Source organism: Numenius arquata, chromosome 3, assembly GCF_964106895.1.
Source record: "Numenius arquata chromosome 3, bNumArq3.hap1.1, whole genome shotgun sequence".
Classification (NCBI taxonomy): domain Eukaryota; kingdom Metazoa; phylum Chordata; class Aves; order Charadriiformes; family Scolopacidae; genus Numenius; species Numenius arquata.
In genome coordinates this window covers 27,623,353-27,641,956 of record NC_133578.1, presented here as the reverse complement: position 1 = coordinate 27,641,956, position 18,604 = coordinate 27,623,353, and the positions used below count along the sequence as shown (strand labels likewise).

General features: G+C 39.9%; 1 protein-coding gene across 1 annotated transcript in view; it reads right to left on the bottom strand.

Annotated features, from left to right (window-relative positions):
* PPP1R1C (protein phosphatase 1 regulatory inhibitor subunit 1C) overlaps positions 1–11,324 on the bottom strand; it is a 54,276-nt gene extending 42,952 nt beyond the window's left edge. Inside the window, 3 exon segments of the mRNA XM_074145637.1 lie at positions 8,722–8,782; positions 11,074–11,198; positions 11,201–11,324. Of these exon segments, the coding sequence (XP_074001738.1) occupies positions 8,722–8,782; positions 11,074–11,198; positions 11,201–11,324 (310 nt within the window).
* Between the last annotated feature and the right edge of the window lie 7,280 nt (positions 11,325–18,604).

Below are 18,604 nucleotides of genomic sequence, written 5' to 3'. Positions count from 1 at the left end.
AAATTATTTTTTCTCCCCTACCACTACCCCTACCCCCAAAAATTGCTTTTTAGTTCATCGGTACAATTCCACTTCAAAGAGAAAAGGTTGTAAAATTGCATGTAGTAATATAAACATGTTGCATTCAGACCAGCTGGGCTTGTAAGTTAAATTGCTCCCTGATTCTGTAGCTGTCCTGCAGATCCTAATGTAACAGGGAGGAGGGGGAGCAAGTGCTGCAGCTACTCAGTGGCTGATCCCAGAGGTATTACTGTTTGGTGGTGGTCAAAGAAAGAGTAGGAAAGGTTCATCCAGATCTTCACTTTCTGCCACTGTCTGAAAGCATCTATGACAGGGAACTTCAGAAAGACTTGAAGGGAGTACTATTACCACAAGCCTTTCTCTTTTCTCAGGGGTGGAGGCTTAGTGCTGAAACGTTCAGGCTATGGGATGTCTGGGTACCAGGATACGTGGTACTGTAGGATGCAATAGAACTCGCTGCTTTATTGAACTTTCCATCTGCATCGCTCAAGCTCATGTTCAGCCCTGTGTGACTCTTCTCTGCTTGTCTCATCAGAATGAAGGACATGGCCTCAGGTGAAAAACATAACCTTTAAAATGCAGATTTGTCTGCTTAGCACTGCTGACTCTGTAAGGGCTTTTTGGTTCTTTTTGGTTGAATAATCCCAAGAAATTAATTCTTTGTGGTAATTCTGCATCCCAAGGAGGAATATAGCGTGAGCACGTAACTGTGCTTCATTCTGCTACTATGATACTATATTGGTCCTGAGTAAAGCCATTTGAGAAAAATATTAGAAACCATGATTTTAAATACAGACACATGAATAGGGTTTTAGGGGGAGAAGGGGAACACAGAGCTCCTTTCAACAGACATATAGTTTAATTCTACCCTAGAACTGCTCTCATTACTGTAAAAAGAGACATGGCTTCTCCAGTTGATCTCATTTTCACCAGCTGGTGACACAGACAGGTCAGACTCAGAGGAAAGCAAAGCTAAGCTCCACTCCTCCCTGCACTCTCTCTCAGTTTCTGCAGTTCAGCCTTGTGTAGTTGGCAACTGATAGTTTCATTTTGTTTAGGGTCTCTGCTAACTTTTGGTCCAGATTCATTAAATTTCCACTTTTGGTGTATTTTGAAGTGAAGATCTAACTTCAGTTACTCCCTATAAAGAGTTAAATTTTATCTCTGAAAGCTCAATAAATGGGGCTATCTTGATTGATGCTTTAAGTGCAACTCCTCCCCAATATTCTGAACATAATGAGGTTAGTGCTAAAAGCTGGATTCTCTCTCATCTGTCTGCATTATCTATTTATTCTGCACATGTCACCATGGTAAATGAGTGCTGCATTAAGTACTAAATAGTAGAGGTCAGATAAACCCTGTGTTGGTTTTTTTTTCCCCTCAGCAAGGCTAAAACATTTATTAATGGATTTTAGCTTATTACCTGATGTAAAAAAAAATAAATAAAAAAAAATCAGTATTATTAATTTATTGAAGTATAATTTGAACATAACCTCAAAAAAACCTCATTTGATATTCCTATTCAAAACATTTTTTCTTACGATGTTTAAATGGACTTAAATGGACTATTTCAAATAGTATCTAAAATTTTATACCATTCTAAAAAAACACTTAAAATACAAACCGAATGTTTGCTCCAAACTAAACTGGACCGATTTTGATTCTAACCTTTTTTTTTAATGTCACTATCCTCCCAAATTGTATAATCATGTAGCTATATTACTTATAGCTTAAGTACTTTGACTGTAGGAAGTAGTTAATTACACCTAGGCATTTTTTAAATAGAAAAAATCAGTGTCATTCTCACCAAAACAAACTGTATGAGGTGTATAAGTATTTTGCACAGTGCAAATCTGTTAGAGTTCCTCTAGCAAATATTAAGCCTTATGAATGCAGTAAAGTAGGAGCTTTCCAATGAACTTCCCCACCAGGTTATGTAGTGGTGCACACTGCTATTCTCTACCCAAGGCACACCTCTCTGTCAATTTAATACGCACGAAGGTGATAACAGAGGTAAACAGTCTGAAAGCTTATCAGTCCTGACGCTGAATAATCAAGCAGCTGGAGATCTGTAACATGAAGCTATATATATTAAAAATGATTTGCAAATAATCTCCTGGGGTGGAAGAAGGCTGTTTCTATGGCGCTTCTGTATAAGGAACAAGGAAAACAGGTGAAGAGTACAAGGTTCAACTCTAAAAATACCTCCTTCACTTTCAGATAGTTTCACGGACGTTGACCCTTCCAACACAAAACCAACAGGAGGCCAGGAGCAGGAGGAACAAGTAACGTCATGGTACACATTAGGAGCTTAGCTGCACTGATAAATAAAAAAGTACGTCAATTCACGTGCGCAGATTTAAAGCTGGAATGAGAGAAATGGGTAAATGCAATTCCACCCAAATTGGGTGAAAGTAACCCAGGGTTTTTTTTGTTTATGTCCTCTCAGCTGCACCACTTCTCTCATCTAGGTCAGAAATCTGAGTCCTGGTCATGATTATCCAACCTCTATTTCCAGTGTGCTGGGCTGGACCAGGCCTTTCCACAGACCAGAGATTTCTCAGGAGCTCAGGAGGAGTTTGCATCCCACACTCCCCCTTCTCAGAAAGGGAAGGCAGGCTTCAGTGAATGAGAAGGACTCATTCTTGTTTTGACTAAACATACTCACTTTAGTCAACTAGACTGTAGTCAGTAGAAGCAATCAAGCTCATACAGGCTGTGTCATGTAAAATGTACCTATGCAATTGTCATTAAACACTGAAAATCAAGCAGCATGAATAAAAATAAACATGAAAATGAGGTAAAATAAGTGAATTTTGGTCAGAACATGCACAGCATCTATTTGTTTTGACTTTGGGTAGTTTTCAGACCCTTCTCGTTAAAGAATTACTTACTGACTAAAGAGAGACTCTGCTTGGGCACTATATGAATTAGTATGTTTTTCCTACTGTTTCACACTATATGTTTTACACAATGACTAAAACATTCCCAGGCAATTTTTTATGTTAGTGAACTAATATGTTCATGCCCTCAAAGGATAGTGAAAATGCATCTGGCTGCTTTGGTGATCACTTTGGTTTAGGCACAGCAGTGCCCGGTGCAGCCCAATCAACTCAAGCCTGGTCCTATGACTTGCTGTCTCCACAGTATTGCAGGGAGTATGACAGCTCTTTTGGCAGGTGATGACTATGACACATAAAATCCTTACCCTCTCATGGAGGGTTTTCATGAAAGATGCTAAGGAAAGCGTTTTCCTTTTTTAATTCATTGCTTCTGTTTGGACCCTGTGAGCTGTTAATTAAAACGGCTCAAGCACAGTTTCCTTTCTTCTTTCTTTCTTACCTTTTTTTTTTTCTTTTTTTAAGTCCCTGAACTTTTCTTTTTATTTTCATGGATCAGCTCATGAAGTCTTTACTCACACTGTGTATGTGTGAGGAACTTAAGCTGTGGCTTGTCCTGGGGACTTCTGTGAGCCTGAACTGCAGAGTAAATTCAAAGTAACCCAAATGAAAGAACATCCAAATATATTGTACATAGATAAGTAAAAGAGATGCAGTTTGCCACTGAACACTTGCAGCCACACATCAGCCTGCTAACAGCAGGATATTTTCAAGCACAGACACTTTCTGTTCTGGAATCCCTGTCCCCTCTCAGGTCTCATGTAATGTTTATTTCATGTATTTCATTGTTTCATTTTGTCAGATAGTCCTTTCCAGGACAGGCGTAAAGAACTTGAAGGCCCTCACTGCCCTGACCAACAGTGCCTGATCTCTGAGCATCTTGGTGCCTTTGGATGTAAAGGTCCTATGGTCGGAGGGGACACAAATCCTTTTCATTGCTTATTGCCATACCTCATGAACTCCTCGACTGAAATAAAAAAAAGACAGCCCACTTAAATGGTATCCACATTTAGCATATAGAAAGGCCAACTAGTTTCACCAAAACAAAAATACAGTTAGTCACAGTTTTTATTAATGTACTTCTTTTCTGAATGCTTTATTACCACATTAGAAGCCTAACTTTGCAATTGAGAACAGCTGCTCTTTGGGTTACTCACTTTCCTTTTCCTGAACCAAAGTATGCAGTACTACCAGAATCTCAAGCTTTTGAAAAATATATCAGTTTTCATGAACTGTGAGACCAAGAGTTCTCCACTGAGTCAAGTTTCAGTGAGACTTTTGCCTGAAAAGTGTAGCAGGACTGCTTTACAATCCCAGAAACAGCTGCCTCCTACCCAGTAGGTCTTTTTTGATCCCAGTTTATTTTGTCTTGGGAGAAAAAAAAAAAAAAGTGGCTATTAGATAAAAACCAAACACGTTCATTCACCTGGAAGCATAATCTAACAAATACTAGTCACAAACATTAATGCTGGGTAGAGCACATCACATTTATCCCCTCAAAGGTGTGGTGCTGGTATAGTTTGCATTATCAGAAAAATACATCTATACATGGTAATAAGATTTATTGTATGGGGAAAGTCTGGGAGTGTCTAGAATCAATCTAGCATGAAAAGCCTAATTTACTTTGGGTTCATGTAGGATTGCCACAGGTGTAAGAACAGGTTTTCCTCCCACCACCCATCTGGCTGCGGTGTTTGTTACCGCACTAAATATTGAGACCTCTGGGGAACTGGCAGTGAGCTGCAAGGTGTGAATCTGGACAATGGAAATTCATCTGGGAGCAAGACATAAAAACTGATAATCTTCAAGTTATGATTTTCAGCCTTCCGAAAACTCAGATGTACTGTTTAACATTGCTTTTGCAGTGATAATATACCCTTTCTGCCTTGAAATGAGATTTGCACAACACAAAAAGGCAGCTCTGGAGAAGAGTTATCAAAACACATTGCTACGTTTTTCTTATTTCCAAACACCGAGTAACATTTACATTACAAGCAAGGAAGCCAAAACATGCAACTGAGTAGGAAGGAGAGTCGGAAACAGCAAATACATAGAAAGTTCAGAAATGCAGAAGTTTACCTGGATGTTTGCCCATATTCTAATGCTTCAAGAAGACCAAACACTTTGACACAAGTGGAACAGACTGCTTGATGTTGCATTGGCTCTGTGACAAGGCCAGGCCGTACAGGAACGCTGGCATTGTTTTCTGATCACAGCAAGACCTAAACCCGAGTTGTGGTCTGACATGCCTTCCTCCCTCAATCAGCACTTCTCTACATTCCCACCAGCTGCATCTTGAGCCATTGCAGTATGATATCCTGCTAGTTTACAGCACAGGTAGACTTTTATTTCACCTAACAAGACTGATTCTCATATATATTCTGCTGTGCTTGGTAAGGAGGCAGGAGGTTGTGAGTATAGTATGGCACTGCAGAAAAGGTTCCTTTCAGGGTATGGTGACTTTCAGTTTCTGGTGGCCCCAAGTATATTGCAAGAGGAGGAGGAAGCTGGAGAGCTTTTGCAATTTTTGGATTAAGCTCTTGTGCGGCTTAATAGTTAAATGTATCTTTAAAATTAAGCATATGCTTATGGTCCTTTTTTCAAGTACAGACAGAGCAACTGTGGCTAGAGCAGGATGTGAGTGGGTTATCCCAGTAACCCGTACAGGCATCCTGCACAAGATGAGATGATGCACATTTTTGTAGTTCTGTCCACTAATATTTGGGTTTGCTTTCACAGATAGTAAAAGGGTCTTATAATTTGAAGTAAAACTGATGAGATATCATGAAATCAAACATCAGATGCTCACAAGATATTACCTTTGATGGTAGCTGATGCACGATAGAGTTAGGTAACTTCATAACTCGAGTCTCAACTTTCTAGTGCTAGGTTCTCTGCTCAGATGTGACATGACCTATCATAGACCACTTTAAAGAGCACTTACAGAAAGAGTTAAGGTTTTATTCATTGCTACATTTCTTCACAAGCCCTGATTGTCCACTGCAATCATTGATGCTGCTGCAATTCAAATTTCTCTTCTGTTGACTTTGATTGCAACTATATATGATGCCAACCAGAGTGAACAGGAGAAAATGCACTAGTCAGTGATACTAAAGGTTGGATATTAGCTCCTGCAGTCACATCCACCACCTGTCTTTAAATCATTTACTGTGGTCTAGCCCTTACTGTTTCCTTGGAAGCAAGGAAGCCAAGCAGACTCTTCTTATAGCTTTTGAGTAGCTGTCATTGGTATAAAAAGACATAGCCTTAGTAGATATTCCATCTTCACTTTATAGCACAACGGACTTAACCTAAATCAGCGAAGACAGATTCCTCTCAGAGCTATACTAGACATCAGGGATGGATGAGAAGACTTAGAAGAAAACAGCTATTTTAGATCTTTGTATGGCACAACTCAAACTGAATTTATTATAAAGTTCTGAAATGTCCAAACACATTTTACTGCCTTCTGGTTTCCAGATGGGTCTGCATCCAGAATACCAGAATACCACAAAAATGCTGTTTTTTTTCTCGCTGCAGTCAGAAGCAGCTGCAACAGAAGGCTATAGAAAAGTCTGATTCTTAGAAAATGCCTGTCTCTGTTTTTCAAAATAAAAGTCGTTTAGATAATTTGAGTAAACTTTGCAGGGGCATCCAAACATTTAGAATTGCACTAGGACACACATTTCAAACCCTTGGAAGCATATACTTCACTAGTTGTTTGCTCCTAATGAGGGAACTGGAGTACTCCAGTGGGTAAAATTCAAGAGACGGGATTCTGGTCTAGCCCAGCTCTAATTTAATAGGTGGCTTTGATGGTATCACTTAAACTCTCTGCTGTTCTGTTTCCCTGTTGACCTCGGGAATCATGCTTCTAAATCAATTTGCTGGAGTTTCAAGTTTGCATACTAACTCTTATTATTTTATTCACTGTAAACATGTACAGTGGTGAATTTAACATTTTTGGAGACAGATAATTATTCAGCATCACACTGAATTCTATTAAAAATCCAATAAGAGACCTGTATTTGGAGTTTAATCAGCAAGCTGTCAAGAGCCCCTAGGACTAGCTGACTCCTCTGAAAGTTGGTACACAATAATTTCAGAAACTACACAGCACCTTGCAACAACAAGCCTGTCAGGATTTTTTTTACTATTTATACTTCAATTGTAAAGCTATTGTCTGCCTTCCCAATTTGGCTTTGCAGTCCTTGCACTCAGTGGGTTTACACAGCTACATGTGCACACCCCATTCAAAACACTTGCCCATATCAAGCATACTGTATGGAAATATGCACACGCATGCTCATGCATAAACCACAGGGTGAGGTGCAGGAAAATGAAGGTGCTTTTAAAGTTTTTATTTTTAATCTGACTTTATGAAAAATTAAAAAACAATACAAGATTGTAATTTAACCAAGAATACCTTCATTGATATTAGTTTCCAGTATCTAGCAAGACAGGATAATATCTAAATGAATAAATGTAAATAAGTGAAGAGTTGAATATACAAGCCCTTGGGTTTATATAGAAGTTGCCTGATACATGCAGCAATTCTGACTCATAATAAAAATGATTTATTTAAAGATTTATTATGAACATTGCAGGAAAGGAGATAACAGACATGCACCACTTTGTTTACAGTCAAATTTCCTGTAAATTAAAAAGAGTTCTAATTCTCTGTTTGGTTTTGATTTGGTACTGTACGAAGTATCTGTTTATAAAAGGAAATATGACAGTACAAAGTGTACTAAATGAATTGCAAAAGACATTAACGGTCGAGGTGAATTTGCTTTAAATTAAGACCTAGCAACACAGCCACTGTAGACCCTATTAAGGGAAGGAAAGTCAGTCTAAGGCAGGTCTTTCATGCACCAGTTCTGAGGAACTTCAGCTACTGGTGATGTTAATCAGAAGTGGAGACCTTCAGCACAGTGCAGTAAGTGGAGATCCTAATAGAGCTAAGGGTGTTTTTGTTTTACTGAGGTGCCAGTGCATACAGTAATGACCTGAGAGACACATCAGTGAGAAAAAGACTAAACTGCTTTTAAAAAAAATTTCAGGTGATGAAGAGATAAGGCAGGAAAAAAGTGTTGCAGAGCACTATATAAAAGAAAAGTTTGATATAAAGTAGGTAGTATGTTTCAAAGTGACTGTCTTGAGGACTTTTTCCTGCAATCTGTTTTTGCTGAGCTTTTTCGCTTACAGTACTCCCTAAACAGCTTACTAAAGAGTATTTCTGAAGTCACATTTATGTGACAGAGCATGTTGCAACCTCAAATCATCCCATCCCACAGAGAATCTTCTGGGAGGAGTCTTCGATGAAGATAATGTATCCACAGTCAAAAAGGAATAATGAAAACAATCATCACGTTTCATCAGAAAACTAGAAAACAACCTGTTTTGCAGAAGCAATTCACTTTGTTGAATTAGCCCTGGAGACATCCTGGTATCTCTAGAAATCAGAAAACAAAGACTAGGACTTCATGGATCTCCAAAATATCCACTCAGGGAAAGAAAAGGTTTATGGATGGAAGTGCTGGATCAGGGGCGTATTCTCCTTGTACATACAACAAAGGATTTACATGGAAGATAAAAACCTGAAATTATTGATGTTATCTGGAGGCCAAGAGTTACACGTATTCATGGGGTTTACTCCAAATTGTTCTAAGAGCCATTATTTGATATGTAGTGCTATGAAATTAATGCCAGATTTTAAAACCATGTAGTTAATAAAACCAATTGGCAGACAATCCTCTGTACACAAGTTCAGTGGTTTAGAAGGTATGTTGGCACTTACCTGGGGGCACATGTTCATTCATGATGACGAGAGATGCTGGTGTAGGCCTTCTTTTCCTGATCTGTAACATGCATAAACCAAGGAGAGTCATTAGGGCCCACCAACTGCCCCGCACCCAAAACAAAGAAAAAAAAAAAAAAAAAAAAAAAAATCTATCTGATGCACTTCCAACTATAGACCAGCCAAACTTAAAAATGAAAATATTTAAAGAGCAGCAGATCACTGTCTTACTGACTGCTTGTCTGGTCTGACAGTGATCAGGGTCATGCTGCTGCTCACACATGGAAAGCAAAGGCATGGAGGGGAGCTTTCCAAAATCCCTTTAGGATTTGCAATCATCTTGAATAATTTTTTTGGACAAGTATTGCTGACATGTACCAGTCATATCTTAAAATACTGACATTTAGCTTTGCTTCAGGAAAATGATTACAGCAGTTTGTGAGCTTACGTGTACAAATATTTAGTACTGTCACAGCTCTCACAAGTAATCATTAATATTTTGTAAGTGTTATTGAGAGTTGATATTGCATGTACGTCTTCCACTGCATTGATGATATTTCTAAACTGTGGCCAGAGGTGTTACTACTGTTCTTTAACTAAAGAAAAACAACACTTAAGAACTCCAAAAGGTTTTAAAGAACACTATACAACAGATCTTTACATATCAATATATAATCCTGAATTGTATACAGTTCTTATTCAGAATTTATTCAGTTAAGTACTTTTGTTCCATTAACACTAGTTGAACTACATGATATTGGACTACCCTCCTATAATGCACACGTTTGCATTGAAAGCTTTGTGTTGCTTCACTAAAGCTTCCAGGCTACTGATATTCTACTGAATTCAAGAGAGGAACCAAGAGTATTTTAGCTAGAAACCATCCTGACAGAAAACCTCAATGTCAGTGCGTTTGTTCTTTTTTACTTGCTGAGCCAACATCTGTATTTAGCTGGGTTCAAATTTTGCTTTCAGAGGTGTAAATGGAAAATTACATCATCAGGGCTAATGGGCTTATTCCAGATGAGCGTAACTGTAGCTGAAAGCAGAATTTACTACTTTAATTTCATCACACACCCACAGTGAAACTGTATAGCACTTGGAATTAAACTCACAACATAAAAAAAGGACTGCCCATGAATATTGGGCAGAATTTGGGCCACAGCATTTCAAAAGCCATGGGAATTCCAGGAAATCCTAATCCTATGGTTCTCACAGATTTCAGAAAAATATCAGAACACAATCTTCTTTAATTCATTGCAGGACTGTTCCATAAGGTATAGACCATCTTGCAGCTCAGAAGTACCCATGGACAAAATGAGAACACCCAGCAATTCTCCCCTGCACCCTTCTAGTATTTCTTCATTCAGTGGTCACTCACAGCTCATCATTTTCTGGCAAAGGCCGTTGCCTTTTAAGACACACAACATCAGAATATTCAGGAAACCAAATACCTGTCCTAAAGATGCAAATAATTTCATAGCTAATGGTACGGAACTGTCAAGGTTATAATATTCCCCTGGTATCATCTAAAACTAGACTTACCAAAATAGAAGCAAATGTCAAGAAGGACTTGCACTGAGAAAAATGTACTGGGTCACCTAATTACAATTTATCCAGCTTTTCTCATAAGATTCCCTGTGTCCTTCTTTATGTGTATCTATGCATATCTGTACACAATAATAGATATCTTTTCCTCCTTAGACGTCAGTATTGCTATATATGTTATATGTATGTGTATGTTTTGGGAGTGAGTCAAAACCTAAAATAGCACACACGTAATTCCAATGCAGACATAAGTCAGGCATATTTCTACATGTATATATTTTTCAAATATATAAAACATTGTAACAATGACATAAAGAAGACTGTATAAAAATACAGGAGGTAACTGAAGTGGTAACTATTGTGCAAAACAGAACTCGTATTTTCTATGTTAAAAACAATGGTAAGTAAGCTGTCTTCTGTGCAATATTTCCATTAGGTACCTATTTTCAGCTTCATGTTTTGCTTTATGCACAAATAATATACTTTAGTTGATTTGTTGAGAGCGTGTATTCATGTGAAGTGTATGTATTAGGGTACAAGTCCAGTTATAGAAAAGGCACAACAAATATATACTGAATAAATTAACCCAAGGTAAAGAAGCCTTATTCTGGCTAGAGGACTTATCCGCCTCCCTCTTTGGGTGTATCCAGACATGGCTATAGCTCCAAAGCATTTAATCTATAGTCACATTACTATAAGTTAGAAAAGCCTTTAGGCCACAAGTATTACCCGTTCTCACCCCACATCTTGTCCCCATTCCTACCCCATTCCCTCAAAACACTAAAAGAAACTCATCTTCCTTACCTGCTCAGCTGCCTCAGGATCTATTTGACTCTGAAACAGTGGCACAGCAAACTGTATTTTTTTAGGGCTGTTGGGCTCCATCGTGATGCTGAGGTGAGTCAGATGAGAGAAGAGCCTGGAGCTTGAGACTCAGTCTGCGCCTCTCCCCGGGCGCCCTCCCCACAGCCAGGCTGGGTGCTCCTCAGTAACAGCTGTAACTCCTGACTTAGCACAGGAATCTGCGTGAGCCGAGCAACTCCCTTATTCCACATCCACGGAGATGCCGCCGACTTGGCTATTTTCTTTTTTTTCCCCCCTCTCCCCTCTCTTCTGCAGTCCTTCAGATCCTCTCAGCACAAAGCTGAAAGGAACAATAAGCTAATTGTGTACCAGTTCACTTCTACATACGCCAAGCATTCACTCAGAAGCTAATTGAAAATGCAATACTAGCATTGCATGGCCTGGAGCCCTGGGATTTGAAAAAGAGGATCTCTCCACCGTACATTACTAACTGGCTGCTCAGAAGTGCAATGCAAGCTCCCTCTGAGTATTGCTGATGGGCTCTTAATTATTGATGAACACAAATCAGGAAGTTTTCAGATTTTGGGGGTGGAGGTAGCAGGGGGAGTGGATGCAATAATTCCATCTCTGTTACAGTCTGCCAGAACCGCTCTCCTCTTCTCATGTATCAAACAATTGCCTTTGTGCTTTCAAATCCTTTTCTAAACCTCTTCCAGGAAGGTGTTTGATGGCGATGCTACACAGATGCCTACACTTTCATGAAGCTTATCTGGTGTGCAAAGTTAGTTTGCACCTTAGGCTGGGTTTGCAGATTTAGACTGCGATTCCTTCTGGTGGGCTCCGTCTCACATGATTTCAGATACTGAGAATATCCACATTTAAGCCAACTATCTGGGCTCCCCCATGCTAGGCACCTCAAAGGACTGTACTAGTTAAGTGGAATATAGTGTTTACTGGAGATGACAACTTCTCGCCATTAACCCTAGACAAAGTAAAGATGACTCATACTAGTAACCTCACATTTAGATGGCTAAAATTAGGAGGGCCAAATTCTACTTCAGGGTACAAAATCTGTGCCTTCTTCCAAGACCAGGAGAAGAATTTGGTTATTCATACCAATAGTACCTTTTGGTGAACATAACTGATTTCCACTTTTCATTAACTCAAAAGATGTGTATGAAATGATACACAGTGACCACAGACTTAACCTACCTCTTTGCTTAGAGCACCTGACCACTGCCAAGCAGCAGAGCAGAGCTCCTGCGACAAAGGTGTGCTTGATGCCAAAATTGCATCCCTGGATGGAAGATGCCTTCGAGCCAGTTGAAAAGGCTATGCTGAAAGCTTAGCTCTAAGCCAAAGAGCTTCGGGCTGATCTCCCATTGCATATCACCACCAACCGGGAAGAAAAAGAAAATGAGGTACAGCAGGAAAACCCAGGCTAGCCCAGCCCATCACAGAATCAGCTTTACTTGGGATGAGGCTACCTGCAGAGACAAAGTGTATTTTGGTCAGGCTTTTGGAGGGCCTGTGAACTCTCTCAACAGGGAAGAGAAACACAGTCAGCCAGAAGGAAGAGCAAACAGATCAAAGTCGCGGAGAGGAGAAATAACTTGAGTCTGCCTGACAGGTTGCAGTAAGGAAAGAGAGAAGCAGCTGAATTCAGAGCTGAGAGTGGACATCACCAAAACTCAGAGGAATTTCAAAACGTGTTTCTTGTTCAGGCCACTGAAAGTGCTAAGGATTTTTGCAGTTCATCACAGGTTTATTTAGAGTCACTGAGTATTTTCCCCCACATGTGGCAGTGGAGCAGGCAGGGAAGGAGTGGGGATCATGGCTAAGACCAATGCACAGGCTGTACACAGCAGAATAAACCAGCAAGTCAAAGATGGAATATTTGTTTGGCTTTGATTTATACAAATGAAAACTGTTAACCTATTATGAGAATACCAGGGTATTTCTGAACAGAGGCAAGCACACTCGCTAGTTGGTTTATGAAGAACCTGATAAAGCTCAGGAGATGAGAATACTCTAAAAGTTAAAGACCCAGTTGACTCTATGATCAAAAATAACTCTCAGTGAGGGCTGAAATTTCCCTCCTTGTCCAAATGAAAACTACTGTGTACCATATTGGTTTCCAGCTGATGGCTAGTAACTGGCAGTTTTCCTGTTAGATTTTCTGTGATAGTGTAGGTGGCACTACCTTAGAGTTGTAGAACCAGAGAGGAGTTCCGCTTGGAGGGGACTTCTGGAGATACCTGGTCCAACCTGCTGCTTGAAGCAGGGCCTGAGATCAGGTTATCCTGGGCCCTCTCAGGTTGAGTCCTGAATATTTTCAATGCTAAGGTGAAATGCTCAGTTTTGTTTACCACAGCAAATGAAAGAGGTGCACAGAATAGCAATGTTCAGTGTTTCATACAATTATTTGAAGCCTTCACTATTCTTACAAAGATGAATAATAATTTTCTTTATAGACTTCCACAGACAATTACAGCCAGAGCACAGTTGCAGCAGTTCTGCTGGTACAACTAAGAGTCTGAGACAGTAAAGTAAGAGAAGCACATGCCACTTTCACTAAGGACAATTAGAGAGTTGTTCTCAGGACAGTCTAATTATCCAATTTCAAAAGTCCTTCATGAACAGACATGCCACTAACTTCAATGACAGCTTCAGACATAGCAGATATACACAGGGATACACCCAGGGGAAGGACATACACAGGGATCTAAAGATGTAGCTTTTCTCTGATAAATTTTCATACCTGAAAGAAAATAAATTTGGTTTTATCAGTCCCTGATAGCATGAGAAAAATGTTTTCCAGCTGTTTTGCTACTATATATATTAAGAAATAGTATATTTTAACTATCAGGTGTCTCCATGAAAAACCTGTTTGCCATAAAATATCCCTTATAGCTGTCTATTAAACTTCATGCATTAAATTATGCTACAATTACAGTGTATGTTACTGTATCACAGGAGCTATAATTCTCATTACAAAGACTTAAAATTCCTTACATTAATGATAAAATCAGTTGAAAAAACACATCCAGTTAGTGAAAAATATTAAAACATTAAATGCTCAAAGGATTATAGAGGTGCATTTCAGCTCTAGATTGCTGGATATTGCTGTCTAAAGGAATCATGTCTCGAAGTCATTGCTAGCAACGGTATCTGAGAAAAAAGCTCAACAATCATATGAAGAAACAAACCAACAACACCGCTTCTTGGCAGGTTCAGAAGGGAGCCAGACAACAGGACAGGACTAGAAACAAGGACAAATCCCTAATGGGGCTCCTGCGCCTCAGAGAGAGGCCCACCAATGATGCGATGTGGAGATACTTGCCTCTGCAGCTCTCCTCTCTGTGCCTATTTGGAGCTGGCTGCCCAGCAATCTTCATGTGCACTATAACAATAAAAGTATTTTTAAAATAGTATGAGGCATATTTCAGAGCGCACTTGAATATAGCATTTCAGAATTACTACATCAGCTCACTCTTACACCTAATTTACAGCACTAGATGTCTCCGGGCAAAGTGTGCTTGCATTTTCTATAGACTGCATCATAGTCTGGAGAAGAGCTGAAATGCATTTAAGTACTGCCAAATCCTTTTAGCTCATCTTCTGTTTTTAGTGCACTCCCCACAACGTTTCAAATTCCTTCATGATTCAGCTAAAACTATCATGGAAGGAAAAACAAGAATAACTGTCTATGATCTTTCCTTCCTATGTCATTCGCTAGGTTGTGGTATGAAGTGCTGCCTTTTAATATATCCTACTGCAGTGACAAGCTATCAACAGTACTCATGACAAAGTTCCTGCTTGAGAGATATTCCCTGTTGTGTTAGGGGAGGTTTATAATCTTTTTTCCCAGCCAAAGAGAGAGGCTGCTGGGAAGGGAATTCAAGGGTGTCTGTCCTGTACCTTTCTTACACAGCTTCTCTTGTGCCTGTGATCAACCTCAGCTTCTCTGCTGTGGTCAGGGACTACTGCAACATCAGCCTGGCAAGGTGAGAAGAGAGAGCTGGAGCTGCTTGTGAAGCCAAGCTACTTAAGGCTTTGGGTCCTAGTTTCACCAGTCCGGATGCAGGGAATCACTCAGTTACAGTTCTCTGATCCACCAGGCTGCTTTCACAGAGCAAAGGAAGTGGCACTCCTTCCAGTGTGTCTCTTAGGACATAACTCCTCACGGTAGCCACTGACACACGAGAACCTTTGCAAAGATGTGTTGGTCTGTGCTTTCCTCAGGCTCTCCGATGGGGACCTCTCCTCACCCCAGCATCTCCCCAGCACACTGCTGGGCAGCCCCAGCTGCATCAGGGTAAGAAACGTTACAGACCATGTTGCTTCCTGGCTGCTGCTCACCGGTTTTCTGTGACAGCCAAAGGGAACTTTAGCATGCCCCTTCCTTCTGCCCTTTTCTAATGAACTGACAAACGATTTTTTCACTGCCTTTGTCCATACAGAGGCACCAGTTTTTCAGCTCTTGGTGTTGGTCATGAATGCTGGACATGGTCTTTTCTGTGCACACCACATCTGTTCACGGACAGGTTTTCCTCTTGGGGCTCAACACCGGGCATTGCTCATAGGTGCTAAAATCAAATGCAAGCCTTCCAAGAATAAACAATGACATATTCAAAATTACCCTGAAAGTTTCCTTTCAGAATAGCTAAATACAGGCGTTGCAATCAGGGCAGCTCCCACTCAACTGCTGGAAACACTGTTTGCTATTTATATGCAGAAAATGCAAAGAATTTAAAATCTGCAAGGGTGGGAGAACATAGAGCAGATCATGTCTGTCTCGTGAGCGGTAAGTGCTGCTGCAGGCAGGTCAAGAAGAAGAACAGAAAGTCTTTTTGAGCAGCAGCAGAGTTGGTGGGACATTCAGCAAGAGCTGTTGGCCTAGTAACAGCCTAACCCAAACTTCCATCACCAATACTTGTCCATTGAACAGAAGGCTTGGACATTCTTACATACTAACTACATACATGGATTCATAAAGCCTAGATAAGTAAAAAATACAGCTATTTCTATTTAGACAATCCTTTAGTTGAGATAATAATTCCTTAGCAGTATAATTTCAATATAATCAGTTTAAAGTTACCTTTATCTGATGGCATAAGAACTGATACTATCTATCCAAGTCTTCCTCTGGGACTCGCAGCTCTACAGACCATCAAGTAATCTACAGACATTTACTGGTAGGTGTTATCCACTACTGTCCATAGAATACACACATCCAACACATAGGAAACAAACTGGATTAATAGGTCATAACCTGATTAGACAGTCAAAAGATCCATGTCCACTATGGACTATAGTTCAATAGTGCAGAAACCAAAATTTACTGACTATACCATTGAATAAAACAATTTAAATATACAGTTGAGTTTCTACTGTGATTTTTTTAAAACAAAAGTCAAAATATAGAACACAGAGAAGCTGAAAAAGGAATGAACTTCTACAGTTTCAGAGTCTGAGTTAGAAAACTCAGTGTACAAACACATGCTACCAGGCTAAAAATGGAAAGCCATCAACTGGGCTATAAAAGCTCAGTATGCCAAATTCAGAATATGTTTTTAAAATTCTGATTTTCTTTTTGGTTGAGATTCTTTAGATTTCCCTTCTTCCTTGCCTCCTCCTCCACCTCAGAGGATAGGCTAGGCCTAGAGAAGTCACAGTGACCCCCAAGGTGGTGCCTGCAGCACCCAAGTGGGAGCAATGGAGTTGGCTGGACCTCTGCAGCTGGCACACCTGGAGGGTGCTGTCCAGGGCTAGGTGACCTGGAGAAGGTGGCTGGGGCACATTTGTTTGCTATTTCTTATACAAGTGTTGGGAGCAGCAGGAAGGGGGCTGCTCCGTAAGTAGGGACAAGCCAGGAGCTGAGGGCTACCCAAATTCAGGCTGTACCTTTTCTGCAGCCCCCCGGCGCCTGGAAGCAGTAGCAGAGCTAGAAGGCATCACGCAAAATTATTCAGGGATTGTTCCAAACAAAAAACCTTCTCCATGTAGGCTGTCCTTAAATTGCAGAACTCATCACCACAGGATGCTGTGGACACCAAAACATTCCATGAGCTAGAAAAGCAATTAGATACGTTCACGGAAAAGAAATCCATCAAGGATACCACCACTGGTCAGGAAATCCCAGAGCCACCACCTGCTAAGAGCAGAAGGGCAGAGATGCTCCCCACAGTCCCCTCAGGTTATGCTCTTCCCGAAGAGCAGCATTTGCTGTTGGTCACTGTGAGGGTGAAGATACTGAAGGGGCTGGACCTTTGGTTTAATCTGCTGTGGCTGCTCTGACGTTACTGACTGCAACAGAACTCCAAGTGTTTCAGGAGCCTGCACTGCTACACGCCTTGTACTTAACAATAATCATTCACTTTGCCAAGCTTTTGTTCCATCCCTTATGCCAGTGCAAAAATATGTCTAGATGTAAATTTTCCTGCACCCTGTCGTCTCCCCCCCCCCCAGTAATAACGATACCTAATTTATTAAGTACATATTTAAAACTTGCATTATTCAGTCTTTAGTACAGGACATTGCCCTTCAAACTAATTTCCCCTGTCCTTGTGACACTTCTAAAACAAAATCTAAAACTAAAGCTGAACACACAGAACTAAAGAGAAATACTTTTGCAGATGTTTTCTTAAAAAAATTACTCTAAAACTCCCTAACGTGTTGTAGCAAATAACCGATGGAAAACAGGACTACTTTAGAAAATAAAAGAAAATGAGAAACTCTCCATTATTATACAAAGACTCAGAAATTAAAAACACCTGTGAAAGCAGGTATCTCAACCAAAGACTTCACAGTAAGCAAAACAGCTACTCACTCACTGAGGCAATTCTTGCTTTTCATCGTGATGCCTTCTCATTGCTACCATTTAATTACTTAATCACTGTCCATGCTCTCCTCTTTTATCCTGTCAAAAAAAGAGAAATATGTTTCTGTATATAATATTCACCATCACTCAGCAAGCATCTATGCAGAATTGCCTGATGTATGAACTATTTGGAATTATCAAGTGATTGTGTGTGTTTTTTTTTTTTAATTGTCTTGTCTGTTATTATTACAACTTTTGTTATAACAATCTTGATCATTATTATTCTATGGCATGAAGGATTACCATCACATCTAAAATCACATATGAAATATCAAAGTAAATCTGCATTATGCCAAGTTATTAATACGAGTTTCTTGTTTTTTGTGAAAATCAAATCACGTATTATTTTGGCATTACCACGTTAATCCAGAAGAAAGTATTCCATTGGACTGAAGCCATATAACCAGCAGTAATTCTATTTTATGACATCATCCAAGTTTCAGAGTTTTGGGTTTGTTTCCTATTGAGAAAAACCCTCCAAAAGAGAAATTTTCCGGTAGTTTAGGCATGATTTTGTTTTACGCTGCTAGTCATGGCTCAAATTACTCGTTTCCAAATAAGGCTCTTCTCCAGTCTCCCTAATCAGTATCTTCCTGTGGCCGGTTTCATTGAAACGGATTTATCTGTGGTATAACTGACTTAAAATGT